At 34.5% G+C, this 22778-nt stretch overlaps 2 protein-coding genes across 3 annotated transcripts; one reads left to right on the top strand and one right to left on the bottom strand.

Moving 5' to 3' along the window:
* Nucleotides 1–403: 403 nt before the first annotated feature.
* On the top strand, nt 404–3548 carry LOC128680544 (uncharacterized protein). The gene has a single exon (XM_053763767.1). It carries the CDS (start codon nt 404–406, stop codon nt 1274–1276), a length of 873 nt encoding a protein of 290 aa, XP_053619742.1. The 3' UTR covers nt 1277–3548.
* A 1513-nt stretch (nt 3549–5061) lies between these two features.
* nst (nesthocker) lies at nt 5062–20325 on the bottom strand. 2 transcript variants are annotated; one of them, XM_053763583.2, is made up of 12 exons: nt 20100–20325; nt 17700–17770; nt 16509–16641; nt 13368–13463; nt 12380–12531; nt 11643–11845; nt 11364–11488; nt 10509–10668; nt 9266–9420; nt 8644–8854; nt 7765–7935; nt 5062–7592 (listed from the first exon to the last, which is right to left on the bottom strand). In XM_053763583.2, exons 1-12 carry the CDS (start codon nt 20201–20203, stop codon nt 7506–7508), a joined length of 1668 nt encoding a protein of 555 aa, XP_053619558.1. In that variant the 5' UTR covers nt 20204–20325; the 3' UTR covers nt 5062–7505. The 2 variants fall into 2 exon arrangements, with proteins under 2 accessions (XP_053619558.1, XP_053619559.1); XM_053763584.2 differs by having other exon boundaries at nt 8644–8833.
* Nucleotides 20326–22778: the final 2453 nt, after the last annotated feature.

The following is a 22778-nucleotide window of genomic DNA, read 5'->3' as shown; positions in this document are numbered from 1 at the left end:
ATAGCCGGCATAAGATATTGGAAATAAAATATATTTAAAAAAAGACTTATCTAAGCATTGTCCTGGTTTCTTCTTCAGCCAAGGGTCTCATGCACTTCGCACATATAATACACCGCCATCTATGAATACCACAAACATAATTTATTTTTGTTTTGTAAAAAAATCAATAGATGTCAATTGTGGACCAAAATATTAGTTCGGCTATTCAACACTAGATGGAGATAAATTTATGAAATATTTTTGTTTTATTTTAACCTACACATTAAGAGGAATATAAATATAAAATACATTGTAATAAATTACTTATTCAGATAATATTAACTGATCTTGTTTTATTCATTAAAATCTGATAATTATTCATTTACAATTAATTGTAATATAACTGAACGCATCAAAAGTCAAAATGACGTTTATTGACAGGAGCTCTTTGTTATCGTTCCGAATATTATTTTATAATTTTACAAGATTTTCGAAATTCTCGTGTTACCGTGCAGTCAAATTTCATATGGATATTAAACATGAAGTGAAATCAAACATGGAAATCGTTAATGTACCACCAATTATATCAACATATCGCCAGGCACTTCGCACCTTTGATGACAAATTCAAAAATGAACTCTCGACCAACTTAGGTAAACTAAAATCGATGATGGACAAATTAAAAGCCGAAGATTTGGGCTTCGACCAGACTCTGGGGTCGCCAGATCGGTGGAGGAAGCCAGATAAAGCGCCGTGTACGTACATAGAAGTATTTCAAAATAGTAGAATAAATATGAGTATTTTTGTTTTGAAACCGGGCTTCAAGATGCCTTTGCACGATCACCCTCACATGCATGGTTTGTTGAAAGTGATTGCGGGTGCCGTGAGGATTAGGAGTTTCACAGAGTACCCATTAAAAGAGGCTGTGAACGAATTAGATTTTGCTGCTCGCGCGAAACATGAAGCAGCGAGATTAGCTCAAGGTTTTCATAAACGTAGAAGATTATTTGCGAAAGTTTCGCAGAACAAAATCTGCGCCGCGAATGCATCCACTTGTATATTGACCCCTACTATATCAAATTACCATGAAATAGAAGCTTTAGAAATGCCAGCAGCATTTTTCGACATCCTTTCTCCACCATATGACACATTAATCAAAGATATTGGCCCAAGGAGATGTCGCTACTATGATGTGGTCAATGAAGTGAGTTCTAATGTAGTAGAATTGCAGGAGACTGAAGTGCCAAAATGTTTCTATTGTGATCAAGCACCATACTTAGGGCCAATTCTTTCTTAGGTATAAATGTATTTATTGCTAGGTAGATTTGCAAATTCAGTAGGTATAGTGTGTGGGGACCATTTTCATGTTTTTATTATGTTATGCTTGCAATAACTGCAAACATGAGTTCCTTTAAATATATTTTGAGTAACTTATATTTGTAGTACTGCTAGGTACTGGAAGTAAGATAATAAATTTAATTTTACTAATATGGTAGTTACATAACCATAATATTGATGTGTCACAGGTATTGTACAATAAAAAGTAAAAATGAACAACTTTTATTGGCCATTGTTTAACTTTTATAGCTTGTTTACAAAACTGTTCAGTTGTGACTTCTTAATACAAACACCAAGGTCAAACATTATAATGAAAATAAGACATATTTTGCCATTAAAATCAAATGTAAGTCAGCCATTTCCAAAACATCATTATATACAAACAGTATTAAACACTTGTAAGTATTGAAAATGGTCTGCTCAGACAAAAATATGGGAATGTTAAAATTAAGAGGAATGTACTAATTCCTGATAGCTTGAATTTGACCCTTTCTCTATAATTGATAATCAATCAGTGTAATAATTGCTTTCCCTACTCTAAAACAGGATTTTCTTCTCATTTTAAATTTACTTCAGAGCATTAATTTACTTAACTTTTCTTGTGAGAAATCACAGGTAGCTTGTTTAATAGAAACAATTTCTCGAATTTTAAAAATCTCTTTAAAATATGCTTACATACATACTCTTCCTGTCCCTGTACCTACTTCATGGAAACTTATTTTATGTCAAATTCAAAATTCTTTATTCAACTTAGGATAATATTTACAGTTGCAATCTAGCAAGCATTACTATCGTTTTTTATGATAGTCATAAAAATTCGAGATTTGTGTGTGTTATTTTATTTTGAATTTTACAGTTCTCTTCAAAAATAGATGTTATGGTAGTCAGTAATTGGTAGTTGGATAGTAAATATGAAGGTGGTTGTGCCTACATATATTTTTGCTAGCAACAGTAGCAATAGCTCTCAGAAACAGTAATGCTTGCTTGATCACCACCATACACACTTATTAACATCATAAATTTACATAAAACAAGTCTACTGTGAACTTGAAAGCACAGGTGAAGATGAAACGACACAACAATCTTCACCGCAGCCTTTTCTACAAAGATGTCAATTAACAAATGTGGGTTTTATAAGTATGTAAACAAAAACATGTAATATCTATGTTTGTGATGTGAAAAATATGGAGTAAAGATACTCAGCATGCTCATTGGATAAAAATACATTTTAAATTCTGTGAATAGTTTATAGATGATCTAGTTATGTGTATTTGTACAGTGGACATAGTGACTGAATTGTGTATTTTCCATTGTAATGTAGAGAAATATACTGTTATAAATGATAATATCTATATTTACTAATACCAATATGATATTTTATAGTGCAAATTTTTATGTGCCTTCAATGTAACTCAATACCAAAATACCACCATATTAACCATATGTTACCATATTATATAACTGTAAAGAAAAATTAAATAATCAATACTAATTCACTTTAACTTTCCCGTTAAACTAAATACCTAGTTAAGTAGTTCAATTGATAGTTTACAACCATTTATATTCATTTATACCTATATGTATTATATATTAATGATAAGTTCTTTATAAAAATGTTTTATTCCTCTGATACTTCAACAATAGTGTTTCCTTCCCAAAATAATAGGAATACAAGATCCCTGAGACATTCCTATTATGATAGCATTTATTATGAATACGAGGATAAATTAAGTAAAAAGTAATATTTGTACCATGATCTACTACTGATCCTTGAGTTAACTATATTTACTTGAGTACATTCATTGATGAAAACCATTATATTAAAATAATGTACTACACCTACCGGTATAGAGATTGGCTGGCACGGTGTTGTCTTTGAGTCAAAGTTGAGTCACTAATTAGAAAAATCCTAAAACTTGGTAAATTTTAAATTAAGATAATAACAATCATTTGTGTAGTTAGCACAAGTTGACGTTGTTATTAAAAAAATGATCTCTGATATATTTTTATAATCACACATAGTTATGCTCTAATGTTTTAAGTAGCTGAATATAAATATAAAGAAAAACTATTTTTAATCATCCAATTATTTCAATTACGAATTATAAATAAAATTTTGTGAAATTTTCAATTACGAAACAGTTACTTTTTAAGAAAATAAGCGAACTTTAATCATGTAAGTTTGTTCCATCTATATTATGTTTTTGTTAATAAAAATGTAAAAAAATCTCTTTTTGTTGGCATTCACTGTCAAGACTTTTTTTAAAATACCCTTCCACTTAATTTATACAGGTGTTATAAAATACTTATATATGAAGTGGTGAAAGATATCGTAATAACCTTCAAATTTTGGTACCTACCTGCCTTGGGTAGATTCTAAATTTGAAGTAAATTTGAACACTTCTAAAAGGGTGGTTGTAAGGTTTTCGTATTCACTATACTTACACCTAGTTGACGCGAATAATGACTATTTTTAGAAGTAGAAGACGACTAGTTATTAGAAGCTTGAAATTTCGCATAAAAGATCTAAGTACCCAAGGTACGGATAGATATAGCTAATATTATAATTGATGAACGAACTCTTATTTTCCTGATCAAATTACAGTAGAAATGCAGTCGACGACGCCTAGGTACCTATGAGCCTACCACAGCATAAAGTATTGTTATTTGCAATTTATTATCATTCATTATCGCGTAGAGAAACCGCTATCTTGTTAATCAAATCGTGCGTGACCTGCCCTGTACAGTCGGCTGCATGGCAAGCTAACCTGCATATCTCCCAAGTGGTGATTATTAAGGTGGATTTACATTTGAGTAGTTTCATTTGATGTTGACGATCGTATCTGGTTACGAAAAATAATTCCGACGACGGCGGCAGATGCGGTAGGTATCAACTTTAAGGTTCTATTTTTCACCAACAGATCCTATCATTTCAGACCATTTAGTCTGTGTAAGTACTCACATAAAACGAATACATGAAAGATTACAACGGATTTATATTCTTGTGTTACTTAGGGATTCCATTCCCTGACACTTAAATGTCTATCTATTGTGTGGCAATTGTTATTGTCTCATGAATACCGTTATTATGAAAACACTATGAGAGTAGATCAATAGTATCATACTTATTTAAATTCTATGAAAATAACGCGAATACCTGTCCACATATACTGTCATACTTTGTAGGGAGATGATAGCGAATTCACTATGAATTTTATTAAGTTTATACTTACAGCATCATACTGTGCATCATGATCCTAAGGAATTTTTACGTGTATACGCATAAATACGCAACGCATGCATTAAAATTCCAATCGGTCGACTAACATGCCTAAATCAATATTGATTGTTATTTATTGTACACAACGTAGATATAGTTAGTGGAAAACTATGAGTTTCCAGTTTCGTGGAAGTTGGAAATATTTCACGACACACGTGTTTGCTATTCTCCACATAAATGGCGGCAACATTCTGATATTTCTGGAGTACATGTACTTATTTTCCATTTTAAAAACATTGGTAAGGGTAGAAAGCAGGCTAGTACTTCTGATTTCGAAATTTCCACTAGGAGTGAAGCCGCGGGGTGCAGCTGGTTACAAATAGAAATGGGTATAGTCACTTCATTAGTGTTTTAAAAAATCATATTGATCTCATCCCAGTACACACTAATATGTACAGTCATCAGCACAAGATCAATTGAGGGTTGAATTTACGTAGGCATATAAAAAAATTAAAATGCAGGAATAGTTAATTATTATGGGTTTATTGATTATAACAATAGCGTAACTAATAAAATCACACATTCTCAACTATTGCACTCATAGCATTAGAAGCTAGCTTTTAAATCATGGGCACTAACAATATATAATCAAATAATTATTTTTCTGCATTTTACGTGTTGGTGCTATAAGTAAAAAATAACTAACTTTTTCATCTGGAGATTTTACACAAAGCAGTACGCTACGCTACATAGAAAAATATTTAAAAATCTTTCTGTACATATCTCAGCACCTCTTTATATGCGAATTTACATCTTTTAATCCAGATGGTACATACTGAAATATGTTTTGCGTCACAAACTTATTTGACAATTAAGTAATTAAATTACATTGCATAATGTATTTATTTTGACCAGAAATATATATTTTTTGTTTTTTAAATACAATTAAGACATTTTTATAACGTAGTTAATAGGAGGCGACATAGCCAAATATTCGACATATTAACAAATATTTGTTCAATAAATGCGTACGGAATTTTTAACTATCAAATTACGCTATCACATTATTTTTTTATACAACTAAAGTCTAATCAAATTCAGAACGTGTCATTTTTTATAATCGCATCAAACGCGGCAAAAATGTTAGTTCCATATTATTATTAGTTCCTCAATTTATAAGAAATAATAACATTAAATCGAAATTGTATGAAGAAACAATAATCTCATATTTATCGACACTTAACTATGATCATTCAATTATATTCTCAGAAAATATTTGAAGTGTCTTTTGCAAAATGTCAGCCTTAAAACAATTTTTATACAAAACTTTATTTTAGAGAAAGAAGTAGACGATCATTAAGGTTCATCGAAAATACAAAAATCTGACCTAAAAGGGACAGAAACGCGTAAAAGATCGCGAATGATCCAAACGTATTTATTTCTACTTTCACGATTTCACTCAATCACATCTACTTTAAGAATAAATTTTAAAAATTTACTAATAATCTTCTGATTATTCAAGACATAACTATATATATATATTAAATAAGTAAATATTTGGATCCAATAAAATTCTTGTACTTCGTTACTATTTTCGAAGTATTTTACATCTTTCAAACTTTTTATCTATCTATCTTCATGATCATGTGACAAATTTGGATTTTTTATACACAATATACAAACTTCTCAAATCTCAAGGGCAATACAACTATGGACCATAATTCTATTAATTTGATTAAGATTATTATTATTAAATCTAAATATATCTACCACTAGTCAGGCAGTGTATAGTTAGAGCCCGGCTCCATTGCTACGGATCAACGCAGAATTTAATGGAGTACGTCACCGATCGTCAATGTCGAAAACTATAGAAAACAACGGAGCCACAACGTGCTGCGTCGCAACTGAGCGCAGCGTAGCAACGGGGCCTGGCTCTTAAAAGATATAATTATCGTGCTGACTTAATAATGACAACACGTGAGCAGTTAAAACTTATTTTAGTTAAAACATATTTATTTGTACCCATCTTATTTTAGATTTAATGATGACAGAACGATACAAGCATAATTTAACTAAAATAGATCTCGACTTTTTATGAATACTAGAAGATAAAAAATTAAATTTTGAAATTACTGGTAATATTGATTGTGCAACAATGTAAAATAATGGTTAAAAATAAATTCTAATAAAATACGATTTCAAATTCGATTACAAAAATGATAAGAAAAAAACCTACATTATATTTTAAAAAAACATTGTCTTTGAAAACTCTAAGGTATTCAACATTATGACTTTGCGAGCTTAAATATGATTGAAATTAAGGGATTATTCGAATTATAAAGCGAAAAAGACTAGGTGAACGTTGTGCCAACAGTTTAACTAGTCATGTTAGAATCATAGACAAATTGTACATTAAAATTCGGTTCATTTTTTAAAAGAATCAGGAACTACTAACTGGTCATTATAATTCTATTTTTGATTTTATTTTAAATAATTTTGTCTTTAGCTACATTTGTGAATCGAATATTTTTTCCAATTTAAAATACATGTAATCCCTGATAGCATCCGATATTTAATTTTACTCCGTATGTATTCTTCTATACATGCCAAAATTATTTCTTAGACGAACACACATATTTTTTCCAGTCTTCGGAAATTTTATTCCCTCATAACATGCTTTTTACAATCTCAAAATGTTGTTATTATAGAATCTTGCCATGAAAGTTCGTGAGGTACCTTGTCACATTTAAAATTTTATGTAGGCTTTGGCATCCCAATTAGCGATGAGCCGTTCTCGACAATTTTCGAGAATGCATGAAAACTGCCAGGAAATATTCTCGGAAATTCTCTACAAATATTACCGTTGAAAAATTCTCTTGGAAATCAGCGGAATTCTCAAAGGAGACAATTTCCGAGAACAATCGTTCCACAGCAATCCTTGTATTTTTTATATAACTTTCTGATATATTTACGCTGGCAACACCGGCCTCTCCCCCCGCCCGCCCGCGAGATCAAACACCGCTTGAGCCACTTCTGCCGCTAACGTGTCCGCAGCCTGGAATTAATCACAACAAAATTAAGTAAGTAGTTCCCTATTTATAAGTTTTTCATTTATGTTGTGCACAGAAATAAATAAATAAAATGTAATGTGGATAATAACGTTAGTATTTTTCTAAAATAATTAGTAAACAAGAAAATAAATAAATAATTCTTTAAATCCTTTATACCGTCCTGGTATCGGCCTCAGCGTACACCCGCACGATATCCTCGGTGCCGGAAGGTCTGACGAAGGCCCTCCCACTGTTGTACTTGGCCACGAGCTCATCAATCTTCGTTTGCAGTCCCTCGGGAGAGGTGCACTTGCGTTCCGCGTCCGTTGTTGATATCACGTTGCGGTCCTGGAAAATAGGTATATGCAAGTTTTATTGTCACAAAAAGAATCTACAAATGTATATCTAGTGGATTACAAAATCATTAAAAATCAATCAATATACACGTCGTAGCTATTATATTGGAAGGCATCTATTATTTAAAACTAGCGGCCTGTCCCTGCTTCACTCGGGTAAAACCTTAATAAACTTTCCTCAGGAATCAAACTATATATAAATAAAACCCGCATCAAAATCCGTTGCGTAGTTTTAAAGATTTAAGCATACATAGGGTTATAGGGACAGACAAAGGGACTTTGTTTTATACTATATGGTGATATTGTGTAAATGCAATTCAGTCTGTGTCTTGCTTTCGCCACCCTTCTTTGGACAATAGCTATTTTTATTAATTTTGTCATTTGGTGACGTTGGATATATTTTGCTTTGTATTAATACTAGTCATACAACATATTATATTGTGGAATCCGCTGTTTACAAATCAGGTAAAATGAAATATTAAATAGCTACAAAACTCGATCACAAGTTTGAGCTGTTGACACGGCTGCTCCGCATTCACTCTTCTTCATCCAATCTTGTAATTTTGCATACACATAGTTTGAAGTACGGAGAAGGACATAGTGTACCTTTCATGTCGGTTAAATAACTGTACCCCTGGGAAATTAACGCGGGCGAAACCTCAGGTCAAAATGTAGAGTGGCGTGTATAAGAATGAGCAACCTCGACAAGAAGCTTGAGCTGGCGACACGGCAGATCCCGGTACGCGCGCGCCCAGCGCGCCACGTGCAGCCCGCGCGCGCGCAGCGCCGCCTCCGCCAGCAGCAGGTCACTGACGGCGTCGCCCACCGTCTGGTTGGTCATGTCCGCCACGTGGCACAGCAGCTGCGCCGCCGCGCGCTGCTCTGGATCACTGCGGACAATAACATTTACACTGGTCACAATCGCGTGCAGTCATTTGTGAGTTTGTCGCGAACAGACTGACAGACGGACGCGGCTGAGGACTTTGTTTTGTAATATGTAAGGAAAATGTATAAATGTATTCACATAATGAGTTAAGTATCAATATAAATTCACATAAGTCTGAATAAAAATTTATTATTATTATTAATGAAACAATTAAAATGTCACTCTAATTGAGTCCACGACCCTCAGCCATGAGGAATAAAACTAAAAAGAGGTGAGAATATAAAAAATATATAGAGGTTATAAAGAACTAGCTTTTGCCCGCATGAACTTACCACGGACACAATATGTCCTTCTCCGTACTTCAAACAACATTTCAAGCAAAATTTCAAAGATTCGTCGAGCAGATAAAGCGTGACGATGTAACATGATTCCTCACCCGTCCCTGGCGATGCTGCGTATGTCGGCGTGGGCGCGGTCGCTGTAGAGCACGGTGCCGTGTCCGTTGGCCTCGAAGTAGACGCCGATGTCGAACGCCTGCGCGGCGCGGTGCAGGTGCTTCACGCCCGTCTTCACGCAACTCACTGGAACTTTCTGGAATTACAGGAGTTACATCACATCTCTGGATGAGATGACAAGTTTCAAACTATAAAAAGGTAGTTTTCTCAGAGATTTTCGACAGCTGCTGCGACTGCGTTGTAATTACGGTCCGTCTATTTTCTTGAGTAAGATTTTGAGTTGTTTTTGGAAATTATTTCCAAATTATTACCATAGTACAGATTAATTATTTTAAAGTCGGAAAGAAAAACTAATTCTTGTCTTTGTTAAAATTTGAAAAACTGTAATGCTTTGAGAACCACTCTAAGCTTTTTGTGTTTCTTCTGCAAAATCGCAAAATATGAGACGTAGGCGTGCTAATCTTTATAGACAGCCTGTCTACAAAATGTAGTGCAGTCTGTCAGGAAAGTGAAGAAATTAAATAAGGCCTACAAGACTGGGTGTTTATCAAACAATCTTAATCATTCTATATGGTATTCTGTCGACCTCGGTGACGCAGTGGTAAGGTTCTTGCTACTGAACCGAGAGGTCCCGGGTTCGATCCCCGGTCGGGTCATGATGGAAAATGATCTTTTTCTGATTGGCCCGGGTCTTGGATGTTTATCTATATATGTATTTGTTATAAAATATAGTATCGTTGAGTTGGTATCCCATAACACAAATCTCGAATTTACTTTGGGGCTAGCTCAATCTGTGTGATTTGTCCTGATACTTATATATTTATATATATTATATATATTGCAATGGCAAAAAAATTTAGATCGTCATAAATCAGTTTTCTTCACTTTCTTGACAGATTGTAAAAACTACATAATTTTTCTATTGCAACACCAAATCTGTTCAAAAGATCGTTATTTCAATTATCTCATTGGGTAAATTATGAGAAATAGTGTTGTCTCTTGTTAATAAAATGTCACTAATTTAATGTCGGAGTGGTGTCAAAACATGCGTTCCATCGAGCTACACAGGATTACACGAGAAAATGATGGTTGGATACAAAAAGCAACGAAAAAATTCGAAAGAGCTATTTTTCTAAACAATCTGTATGAAAATTCGATGTTTTCAGCGAAGAACCCAACAGAATTACAGTGAAATGAGAGAAAGCTAGTCAAGTATAGACATACTAGATGTTCAGTGATGTACTTCGTGGAGGCGCCGTTGGCGTACGCAGTTTGCACGAGGCCGATGTTGATGTGAGAGGCGCCGCAAGCGCGCAGCAACTCCGCGATATACCCGGCCAACAGCGTCGCTATGCGGTCCCCGTCTAGTAGCTGCATTTCGTTGCTGAAAACATTCCATTTGGTTAATTACTAATACGTTCAAAGTCAAACCATCACCATCATTTCAGCCTCTTTGTGCCCACTCTCAATCAATCTCGTTGTTCTTTTCCTTTTTCTTATTTTTCTGCTTCTTCTTATTTCTGTTTTTTTTAACTTTTGTAGGCTTAGCGCTTGTCACAGATACACATACTGATCGACTATATCCAACCTCTCTTCTTTAACTGCGATATGGGGGTTTGGTTCAGGAATATTGGACAAACTATCTTATTAATAAAAAAAAGTTGAAAGTATATGTTCAGCCGTAGATAGAGAAAGCTATCTAAGGCTAATAGACTCTGTCATATTTTCCATGTTGCTCATACAAGAAAGAGATGTGAACAGGAGATGAAACGAGACAGGGCGCTGACATCTTTTGTCACACCAAGCGTAACACCGTGTTTTTGGAAGTTTGATGTCCCTGATTCCTTTAATGGCAGAAAACTGAAGAACGCGGCATGACAGCTGCTACTTATTCACTCGGTCCACTTGGTCTAGCTAAGAATCTGAGTCAATCTAATTTAATTACCCGTGCGGGATTGAAGACGCACACCTTTGTTTTAGCAGAAGGGTAAGCCTAGCTATGCCCTCTCCATTCCAGCAGTCTTAATGGGTTAATCAGTAAAGTTAGACGTAACGACCAACTACAAGTATAGTACATACTTGTGGTCTATATAGTAGTACACGATCCGGTCGCCGTCGCCGTCGAGCGCCGCCGCGCGCTGCAGCGGCGCCAGCTCCGCGCCCGCCGGCGGGCTCTGCGACACCTTCACGAAGTCTGCCCCACACTGGGGAATTACCAAAATATCATTAACTTCTTCTTCTTCTTACTCCTTAACAAATCCTCATTTTATTTTAATCTATACAAATACGTTGCAATCACCACTATCACCTCCGCATAGGTGTCCAAACAATAACTTGACAAGAGATTATTGTACTTACATTAAGATTAAGCTTCCCGCCATTGCCGCCCAAATTGAACAGATGCAAATCTAACTCTCCATCCAGACTTTTCTTGATGATGTTTAATTTCTTGCCGCCGACGCCATTAGCTCCGTCTACGTATAAAGTTGTATTGTAGTCACCGAAAACGGGCAGTTTCTGACAGAAAGCCTTGAAAGCGCCCACGATTTTGTCGTAGTAACCTGGAAAAATGTGAAATTATATTTATATATTTAAAATATTTTGTTTCTCATTCTTTTTGATTTGAGAACATTGATCATGTCGTTAAAAATATTTATATTATTTAAAAATGAATAACATGTTTTGTTAATAGAATAGGACCCAAAATAGACCCTTGGGACATACCATTTATTAATTAGTATTTGTAGTATAAGATCAAAGTAGTAAAAGTCAATATTTTTAAACATTTTGTTTCAGAATACTAATGATACGAATAGTTGTTATAAAAGCTCAAAATTTTGTATGATCAACACAATCGAACGCCTTTGCAAGATTACAAAAATACTATAAAAAGACAATAAGAACTAAAAAACACGTAAATTTCACAGTAAAGAAACTGATAATTTAATCATATTTATGGCTATTGTGGTCTCATCATAAAACAGGACAACACTATATAGTCCCATGGATCCCGAAGATAATTAAGTGTAAAAAACCAGAGGAGTAAATAATAAAGTAAAATGTGATCAATTATATTGGTCCTACACAATATTTACCTTCCTCAGTGGGGGTCCCGTATCTGTTATCGTTCCGACACTTGACGAAGAAGTGCAACATAGGCGTGGTCACGATACCGAACTCTTTTGGCGTGCCTTTCAACGCAATCACACCGTTAGCCGCAGCCGCAGCTAAACGAGGACTTGTGTATCTGAAATATATTACGTACTCATAATTCTTGATCTAGAATGTTATTAAGATCATTTATCCATAATGTTATAGATACAAGTACGTTTGTCCCGCTTTTACAGTTTAACCGCTGAACCGATTTTGATTAAATTTGGTATACATGTAGTGAGACCCCCGATGAAAGACCTAAGCACTTTAAAATTAGGCCCTTTATGAATTTTGAGATTCAGATTGATGGACTCTCTGTGGTCATCATGCCGGACTGTTACAATGGAAGTACATAAACTATATTGTTTAATTACTATCCCATAACACAAGTCTCGAACTTACTTTGAGACTATATTTATGAGTGTGATTAGTTCGATATTTATTTTACGAAGAACATTCATAGGACAGGTTAGCGATTTTTACTACTTATTTACCTTGATATATGTATGTAAGGCACTTACAAATACTTTATCATGTTTATGCAACGTCGCATATATTTAATATGATTCTAAAACGGCTACTGTTATCAAATTAATTTTGGCAAGGCTTCACCCGCTGATTAGCTTATCGGAAGCTATTGAATGCACATCACATGTATCATATTGTTTGATTGAACAGAGGGATAGATAGGTTAGAACGATAATCCATAACCTCCCGTGGATGACGTACGAGGCGAATGAGACACAACCTTGGCAGGTAATTTTACGACACGAATGGAACCCTAGGTCCTTCTCCATACTCTCAACTAATATGTAAAATTTCAGGAAGATACAAACAGAAGTAGACAAACGAGTAGACAAAGCGTGAAGAGGTAACAAACAAGGAAACTTACTTTCACATTTAAGTTAGGAAATGAAACTACTAATATACCTGGTGTCCATTCCGATGAAGACGCTGGCCTTGAGAGACATGTCGGCGTTAACTTGTTTGATGATCTCGGCCGTTGTTGATTCCAAGTCATTGTCACTGGAAACAAATTAACATTTTCACTGAGTATCAATCAAAAGGATAAAAATATAATACTAATCTGACTCATTTATGTTATAGTAAAAGATATACGTAAAGGAAAAGTCAACATATTCGCTAAACATGAAATGTTATTGATTCACTTCAATGTGGCTTCAATAACAAAGTCCTGAAATATCGAAAACCGTGCAAAGTGGAGAATAAAAAGTAGGACAGAGGGGACTCCAAGCTTCCGACGTAAGCGTCGGAAGCTTGGAGTCTTATAAGTAAGACAAAACTAGGAAAACCGCTCAGATGAGAGGAACACAGAACGTGTTCAAAATTAATGCGTAATTACGTCAAGAAAAAAGTGTACTGGGACGGGTATCATTGTATATCTATTTACGATGTCATAAACTTTCAACTTTACGCACGCTAACTTTCGGTCTCGATGAATAGCCGGTCTGTCACTCAGACCATTTGGTTTTATAACCTAGAATTAGAGTTAGCACCACACTTATAGAGCGAGCGGTGACAGAGATGTATTGTTAACTATTCAATCATTAAGGAGTTCAGGACCCCAATTTCACTAATAGCTTCAGTTGGATCACCGATACCGTTGTTGTTGGATCAAAACTGATTCACAAACTAACGCTGTCAATACAAAAGTACAAGTACAGATTACAAAAGAGAAACTTGTAACCGAAACATAAAAAAAATTTTGACCTGAAGTTGAAGAAGAAGTACGACGCATTAAATAAAAATTTGTATTTCTCGAATGAAATTTTAAAAAAATGCTTTCAAATGGCCGAAATATTATGACCATCTAAGAAAATATAATTGAAAGTGCTGGGATTAAACATGCATATAATGTTATTCACCTAAAAAAACTATACTGTTCGTTTATATTTTCAAAAAGCCTAGCGATTTCACAGCTACCATTATATTGCCTTGCCGCACATACACTCTCTACTACAAATACGAAATAATACTGACTCTATGGGCCCCAGACACAGGCATGGAAGCGATCGAGCGTAATCTGGAAATAGCGTGTTACGGACCCATTGACATACATATTGTCTGCCTATATTATGTTTATCTTTAGTCTGTGATTCATCTTGTCTGTGGTAAATATTTATTTCGTATTTACGTATGTTATCAATTTATTTCAGTTATCAATTTTCCTTGGAAACTTGCCCCAGTGCATTATCACTCTATATGTGTTAACATTGGTACTTTCAGTGTGTGCTATTTTGGTAGGTTTTTAATATATATTTTTTTCAATGTTATGTTTTCAAGGAGGATACAGGTGCGTGTAATGGTGTGACAACTAAGGGAGATGTATATATTATTTATTTTTAACCTCCGACGCAAAAACGTCCCCCGTTATAAGATTGACCGCTAAGTGTGTCTGTCTGTCTGTCTATTTGTGTACGTGGCACCGTAGATCATCAACGGGTTCTTAGTCTTAGATATGTTTAATCAAAATCGGTTCAGTAGTTCTAAAGTTGTAGCGAAATTAATATTGAAAGTAGGTTTTTTTTTAATTAGTTAGCAACATGTAATTAGGTACTATGCTTTAATATATAAAAGCAACGAGTGGCTATTATCTACTATTTTTTTCAATAACAAATCTATGAAAATGCCAAAACTATTATTCAATCCAACAGTTCCTAGACGTCCCAACTGGAGTCAGTACAAATGAAAAAAAAACGCTTGGTTTTTCTTACGGACATTTACCACGCAATCGTACAAACAAATACAGTCGACACAATAACGCAAAGTTCCCAAATTCATTGGAAATTTACCGCTATTACCCACGAATATTCATGTAATTTGGCATGTAGTTGCCTGTACAAAGACTGATTGACGGTCGCCATTTTCCAACGATCACGACACGGTTTTTCCAGAAGGGGTGAGGGTGTGACGAGCTACTACTATATAATCTGTGTGCTAAGGGTGTGTGCGCCATCTATAGATTTGAGCACTCAATTTATATAATCATCATACAGTAAAAATATAATGTATTTTTATTACTCAACCGACGTAAAATCTTATCAAGCTGAGCTCATATTATTTCTGCAATTTTTTCCTTGTAATATGAATATGTGAAGCTTTAACAATAAGTAAACTTTATGCAATACCATTAAGGAGGAAATATACATGCCAACTACATATGCTAGTAGCTGGCATAGTACCTACTTAGTATTTATTTTCGTTGGTCTTAAATATGTGTATTTCCGTTTTTACTATGCTATCAACTTCCAATTAATCAATTTCCTCATATAATCCAAATCTATGTGGCCAGTAACAACCACAGACCTAGATTTTTTACTCCTCTATACATATGATAAAAACCGCAGCCAATAAAATGGGATTCGAGATTTAAATATTTCCGCGGTGCGTGATTCCAGCGTGTGACCCGGTAACGCTTCCGCTCCACATATAGTTCATGCCTGTCAGAGGTAATTGACATTTAGACGCGTCATAAATATTTAGCGTCTTCAGATTTATACTCAATACGAGTAAAGGCGAGTTATATTAAGGCGTGGGAATTGCTAATGGATTTTTTGCTTTTTATTTTACCAACAAGAAACATTAAATATACCTTTCTCATAAGATTCTCGTACTGCATGAGTTTTCATTGGCTACCACTTACTTCCGGTGAAGGAAATTATATTTACCCCTGGTTATGTATATGCATTTAACATGAAGTGTTCGTTGTTATAGGGTACACTTTCTATATTTATTTTTTTATTTAATTGTTACGTATTGTGTTAATTTTTAACCCCTGATGCAAAAAGAGGGTTGTTATATGTTTAATGTGTCTGTCTGTGTCATCGTAGCTTCCAAACGGATGAACCGATTTTCGTTTCGTTTTTTTTTTTGTGTCATAGATAATTTTATCTCGAGTGTTCTTAGCTCATAAAAATCTGTTGAGCCGTTCAAAACTTGTAGCGAAATGAATATTGAAAGTCGGGCGTTTTTTAATTTGTGTAACAAATAAACTTGTTTGGTATTATTCTTTTACAATAAAGATAACAAATGAATATAAGTAGCATGGACCTGACGTTGGCAAGTCTAGTCGCGATCTCCTCCCAGCTCTCCTCAAGCATCTCCCCGTCGGGGTCCACCAGCTTCACTCCGTTGTCCGGCTCCAGGTTGTGTGACGCGGTGATCATCATGCCGACGGTCCGACCTATAAGTTTTCTATAAAGTTATTGCTTATCTTATGCCGGCACATTATCGCCGATTTCAGACAGATGCCAACGCGAATGAATGAACAAAGTTCATTGAAATATGCCCCGTATATTTGAGTGACTGTATAACTCACATACAAACTTTGGCATTTATGATTTTAGAGCGACTGAGCGCGTTCCTTGTAGCGTTCCACAGAGCCACATAACGTCGGAGCCCAGAGTCCGCTTTCCTACTTATTTCTTCATCGCATGGCCTGCAGCATCTTTAGTTGTCAGACTATTTGTCATAAATAACATGGGAGTGAACTATGTCATGTCATAGTAACAAAACAAACAACATGAAACACTACGGCGTTAAAGTCTATGTAAATTATATTATGCTAACCGAAATAGCAAATCCTAATGATATAACTATAAGGTTCTTGGATGGGTACCTATACTAGGTGCGACGCTACAGTCGCGTGTGTTCTGCTATAAAATACCACTGCACATACAACTATAGGTTTCGTATGAGGCGACTAAGGTACACACACAAAGACACCCACACACAGAGCCTTGGCAAAGGCAAGCCTTGACAAATAGACAACAATAGCATTCCCAAGGAGAGTTGACGTCAAGGTTGTTAAATCACAGTCGAATCACCAAATTTTAGGTATTAAGCTTTTAACGGCGAGAGGGACTGCAACTACACTCTGCAAAACAAAAATAATAATCCGAATTCCGAACTTTTGACATTTGCAAAATGGTCTGATGTCGTCAGCTAGAAAGATCAAGGATACATTTCAAATACATTTTTGAATTTTGGCTGCACGGGATTTCGAATATTAGGTTAAAAAGGAAGTCTGCTTTATAATGAAATTTAGTTTAAATTGCATTATAAAACTGCCTTTGCCGTTCCATTTTAAGCTTCTCGGGCTTCGAACCCACAATCTCCAAAAAGACAACGCTCAAATGCGTGCATCAATCGATTTGTAAGCCGGCGACTTGACTGACACTTCCTTGGCCACTTTTGAGTAAGTAGTAGAAATATAAAAAATAAAAAAAATAACATACATACCATTTTTTACTCTGGAACGAATGACGGCCAGCAACCCCATGCGGTAGACCACATGCTCCAACAGATTGGCTCTGCGAACAATGTTCTATTTTTAAAACTCTCTTTGAATGTAGTGATCTATTTATGGTAATAAAATGCCCCATGGTGGCAGTGGACTGACATGACATTTTAATCAAAAACTATAAAATATAACAGTCCTGCAGAGTTACAGTCAGTGTGTAACAATAACAAATGTAATTAGAAAATAAAGTTAACATTATCAGCTCTATTAATGACCAGCAAGTAGTGTAAGTTAAACATAGTTAGAGATAATGCATTATCAGTATTGATATTGGGAGTTTTTCAATAGATTTACCGCCAATTCTAATTTTAGTGTTATCACAAAACCTAACCTTGCTTTTAACCCTCATAAAAATGAAAAATGTTATTCTTGGATTGGGCTCCTAATAATTATTCTCTGTTTTGTCCCATTTTTAAACTCAAATACCAAAAAAACTTATTGCTACTAACTAACAGGGAGACATTTCAATAGAAATAAGTTACCTTCATACTTAGTTTCCTTTAAATGTAAGTTTACTTTTAAATTATGTAAAAATATTTATGCATTTTTTTTAATGACAATAGTTCAATTAATTTGAATTCATTAATGTGGTTTAATTACTGTTCCAGTATTGTACAGGTTCTTTTTAATTAAATAATTACTCAAACCAGTTCATTACACAACAGATTTTCATTGTATTGTAATGAAATTATACAATGACATACACATACATATTTTTATTTGACGCTGGAGACACATGGATATGAATGTTGCTTGTGTAGGAACTAGCCGTGTAACAAAAAAATATTAAAACTATATTGAATACTTACAGTAAAATTTTATTGAAATGTGGCACAGAATTTTCAATGTCAAATTCAAAACATTTATTCAAAAATTAGACCTTCACAGGTACTTTTTACATCAGATCCTAAATTAATATAAAATAATTAGCAAATCTACAAACTATAGTATTGACCAACCGGACCGGAATAACTACTGAGAAGAAATGCCAGAAGAAACTCATTTAAACAGTGTTGGTCCCTGTCATGCCAATAAATTTGAGAAGGTTGATGTAGTTTATTATTTGTTATTCAGAAAATAATATCATCTATTTTAAATTATAATAATCTAACATAAATAGGTTATCAAAATACCTAAAATACCATGTGTATGAAAGTGTACAAACAAGAGGAGATTGATCTGGAAGTGCTTGGCTTGCAGCCAACAAACATAAATTTTATGGACTCGTGGCCACATCAAAGGTATTGGTATTTGGCACATTTATTACTTCAATTTGCAAAATATACTGTTATAAAAAAAATGTATATATGTTTAAGAACCATTGAGAAGTAGGTAGTATGGCTCTTTGTTTGAGTCATATAATTTTCTGTTTGGTATGTCAATGCTATTCCAATGATTTATTCAAATTTTCCCCAAAATAAAAATAATATATAGTAGGTACATACTATAGTCATGTAATAATAATAATAATCAGTTGTAAAAATATAGGATAAAATGGGTAAAAGTTGTATTCAAATATATCTGTCATTCTATCTAAATAGAATCAGAGGATCAGTATTGTAGAAAAATTAAACAGTACTTTATGTGGATATCATTCAAAGTTCCTTGTTTTTGTTATACTGAATACACATAATGATATGATTTAAATGCTAACTATAAAATACTAAGTATAAAATATCCACAATGTACCTATTGTAGAACCTAACAGAACAATAAAATGTCAATAATACACTATATTATAATCAAGATCAGTTCAAGGTATGTGTTTAAAATTCTAACCACATCATTGGAACAGCTAAGTATGCAAATCAATTGCAAATATAGGGCTCTGTGGTGTCTATATGAAGAAGTTGTAGTTTATATATATATATATATATATATACAAGTTAGGATAATTAAGTAGGTAGAAGTTACAACATGCATATCATAACAAAACAAATTAATTTGTTTCAATGCCAAAAGGTGTCGACTTTTAGAATGACCATAACAAGGTCTTATTCATAAATTCCTGCATTCCACAACTCTTCAGTAATTTGAATGCAAAATCATACTCAAAGTTATGAATGTTTAAATGACCTATGCTCATTGTTTTGCCTTATAGATTACTTGAAGTCATTGACCATATTACGCTATTGACGGCGACTTCCCGTTATGAATCGGTTTGTCTTATAGGTGACTCATTCTGATACAAAAATTCTCGTAATTGATATAAATTATGCCTACGTGACACAGTTAAGCTTGCAGAGAAAACACATCCAAATATCCATTTTACGTGTTGCAAAATGACCTAATTATGTCAGTTCTAACGAAATTCGATATATTTAACAAGAGACACTCACTTGGTACGAAATCCAGCCGTCCCATATTGTATGAACACATCACTGTTTTTCGGGTACATTTCTCTGGCGAACGCGTACACTACACGTAAACTACTTGGCGGCATTGTGATCGGCGATATTTATTTATAAGGCCGCGATTTGATCAGGTACAATCACTTTGAATCAACGAACGATTACGAGATTTCTACATTCCCGCTGCGATACGAGTTCTCAATTGAAAATGACTTGTTAGAGTTGACAATATATAGTTGACATTGACAACATTTTGACATTCGGTGTTATGACACTGACAGTTTGATTGCCACTTCACAGAACATGATAGTTTGCTTATAATGTTACACTATCACGCTAGAGGGCACGTTTCAATAAAAAGTTGAAAATGAAATGTTTTCCAATGTCCTAGATGGCGCGACTGAGGCAATCCTGTAAAAAAATAATCCCGCCGAACTAAAAAATACTATAGGTAACATATTTTATATACTAAATTAATTATTATGTGGTCCGTAAACATCTAAAAACTATTCTCAGTATCATTTTTTTTTCATGTTGCCAAATTTTGGCTGGTTTGACATACATTGCTGGTTTTTCCAAGTGGTAAATAAAAACTCTCACACAAATTACATAATGTAACGTACATTCGTCCAAGTTTGGCGATAGTATGTAGCCGGCATAGATTAGAAGGGGTAGTCCAGCCAGTCTATAGATAACTTGGTGTTTTCCATGCTAATTCTGTGCTATAATTTTCTCCAAACCAATTAACCGACGACGTCGGCACACGCATGTCTCTGTTTAGCCAAATTAAAGCCACAAGAATATTCGGTCACGGTGCTTGTCTCGGAAACCATTACGGATCGTTTAGGACGATTCAGCGGGTGAAATTAATTGTGCGGAGACTAGTAATGAGCTAGCTGTACATTAGTGTACAGTCAACTGCTTGTCAAGTTGCCCAGCTTCTATGCGGTGGTAGGTAGCGGCGAATTTGCCGTCCATTTGGGTGGATTGATGTGTTCTTGATTACGATTATGTTATATGCTGGCTATACTAACGGTGAAACAGATTTCGATGTGATTGATCGTAGGTAGGTACATTGCGTATTTTGTTTGTGAGCTTTTTTAACTCAAAGAAAAGTCAGCAATGTAGCTACGTCAAAACCGCCAAGTTTATGTAGCCGGTAATAGACAGAAAGAACAAAGAAAATGCGTGTGAATCTTTGACACATTTTAATTTAAATACAAGATGTTGATGCAGCTCTGAATTAACGGTCGCCTTCTTGACGTCAAATTTACCTCCCAACCTCTTTGGGAATGCTATCATTGTCGAGGGCTTGACAATAATAGCATTCCCGGATTATCCACGGATATCGTACAAGGGCTATATAGTATTCTAGAGGACAACCGCAGGAAACAGATATTTTACTCGTATTTTGTCTTTTAAATAAATACTTAGATAAGGTATGAAATTGCGGCGTGTGGTCTCGCCCTAGAATAACATCACTCTAAATCCTCGCGCGGATAGGTATGTCAAGTATGAGGCAACTAAGGGACACAGCTCATAGTCATCAAAATAACATCCTCATAGAGGGTTGATGTCAAGCAGGCAGCCCGTTTCAAAATTATAGCCAAATCTCTATAATTTAATGGCTAATTTTTTAGGTACGCGTAAAATGATGTAGCCGGAACAGGTACACGCGAGGATGAGAAGATGAGAGAGAAATATAAAGTATGAAATTAGATAATACTTAGATCTGTAACTAAGTGAGAACCTCATTGTTTTATATAAAAAAAGTATTTAACTGATAAATATCGTAGTCGAAGAATTTGCCTCGATAACTAGGTACAATTACAGTCAACCACATATCAAGGTACCATGCGCGGTAAGTATACTTACTTTATGCGGCGCGGGCGGTATCAGGAGCGAATGTGCAATGATTGTGGTAGGTTCACGTGTTGACTGTACCTACCCAGTCCCTAAAATAACCGGAGATATTATGATATACCTTTTATTATCGTCATCGTATGTAGGAGGTCTATACGGGGCACAGAGGTATTCAAGAAATGCCTGGTTAAGACCTAAGTACTAATATTAAGTGAAATACATAAATTTTATAGCTACCAATTTACTATTTACCTAAGTATCGCTGGTAATTTTCTTGGTTCGTTGACTGCGTAAAGAACTTAATAGTACTTACTTAAAATAAATATGGAAAAGTTATTCACCTATGTACATCATATAAACTAGTGTATAATCATAAAGAAATGGCGCAATTAGGGTAAAATAACGCAGATAGTAATGAGGTAGGTACCTACCCTGTTGTAGATAGTTTTATTGTACCTACTTGCTAATGTTTTTAGTCATGCAAATATGTTACTTATAATTTCCAATCGATTTTCAACAATTGTTTTCTTAAACTTTTAATTTATAGAATTTCGAAAAAGTTATATAAACATCAAGTTTTTTCTATAGTGAATTTGCTAAAAACTTTCGAAAAAAATTTGTAAAATTGATAGACGTCTGTATTACGCTTATTAACCATGCCTATTCGTTTAAATTAATACTAAGTACCTATAAAACTAAGACTGTTTTAGATGCAGTTTTCACTAATAATTAGATATATTTAGTTCCTTCCACTTTGGTAAACAAAACCCGTGGCAGGCGGTTAATTATTGTTTAAAATGTAAT

This window comes from Plodia interpunctella, chromosome 24, assembly GCF_027563975.2.
Source record: "Plodia interpunctella isolate USDA-ARS_2022_Savannah chromosome 24, ilPloInte3.2, whole genome shotgun sequence".
NCBI lineage: Eukaryota > Metazoa > Arthropoda > Insecta > Lepidoptera > Pyralidae > Plodia > Plodia interpunctella.
Note: the sequence above shows the minus strand (reverse complement) of the source record. Positions and strands in the feature narration are given on the sequence as shown.

Excerpts from the sequence above, each read along its gene's own strand:
- nst (XM_053763583.2), bottom strand. The coding sequence starts at position 20,203 with ATGCCGCCAAGTAGTTTACGTGTAGTGTACGCGTTCGCCAGAGAAATG. Across the intron at positions 17,771-20,099 it reads ACGGCTGGATTTCGTACCAA|AGCCAATCTGTTGGAGCATG; the intron begins GTGAGTGTCTCT and ends CATTGTTCGCAG. Across the intron at positions 12,532-13,367 it reads TTCATCGGAATGGACACCAG|ATACACAAGTCCTCGTTTAG; the intron begins GTATATTAGTAG and ends AATATATTTCAG.
- LOC128680544 (XM_053763767.1), top strand. The coding sequence starts at position 404 with ATGACGTTTATTGACAGGAGCTCTTTGTTATCGTTCCGAATATTATTT.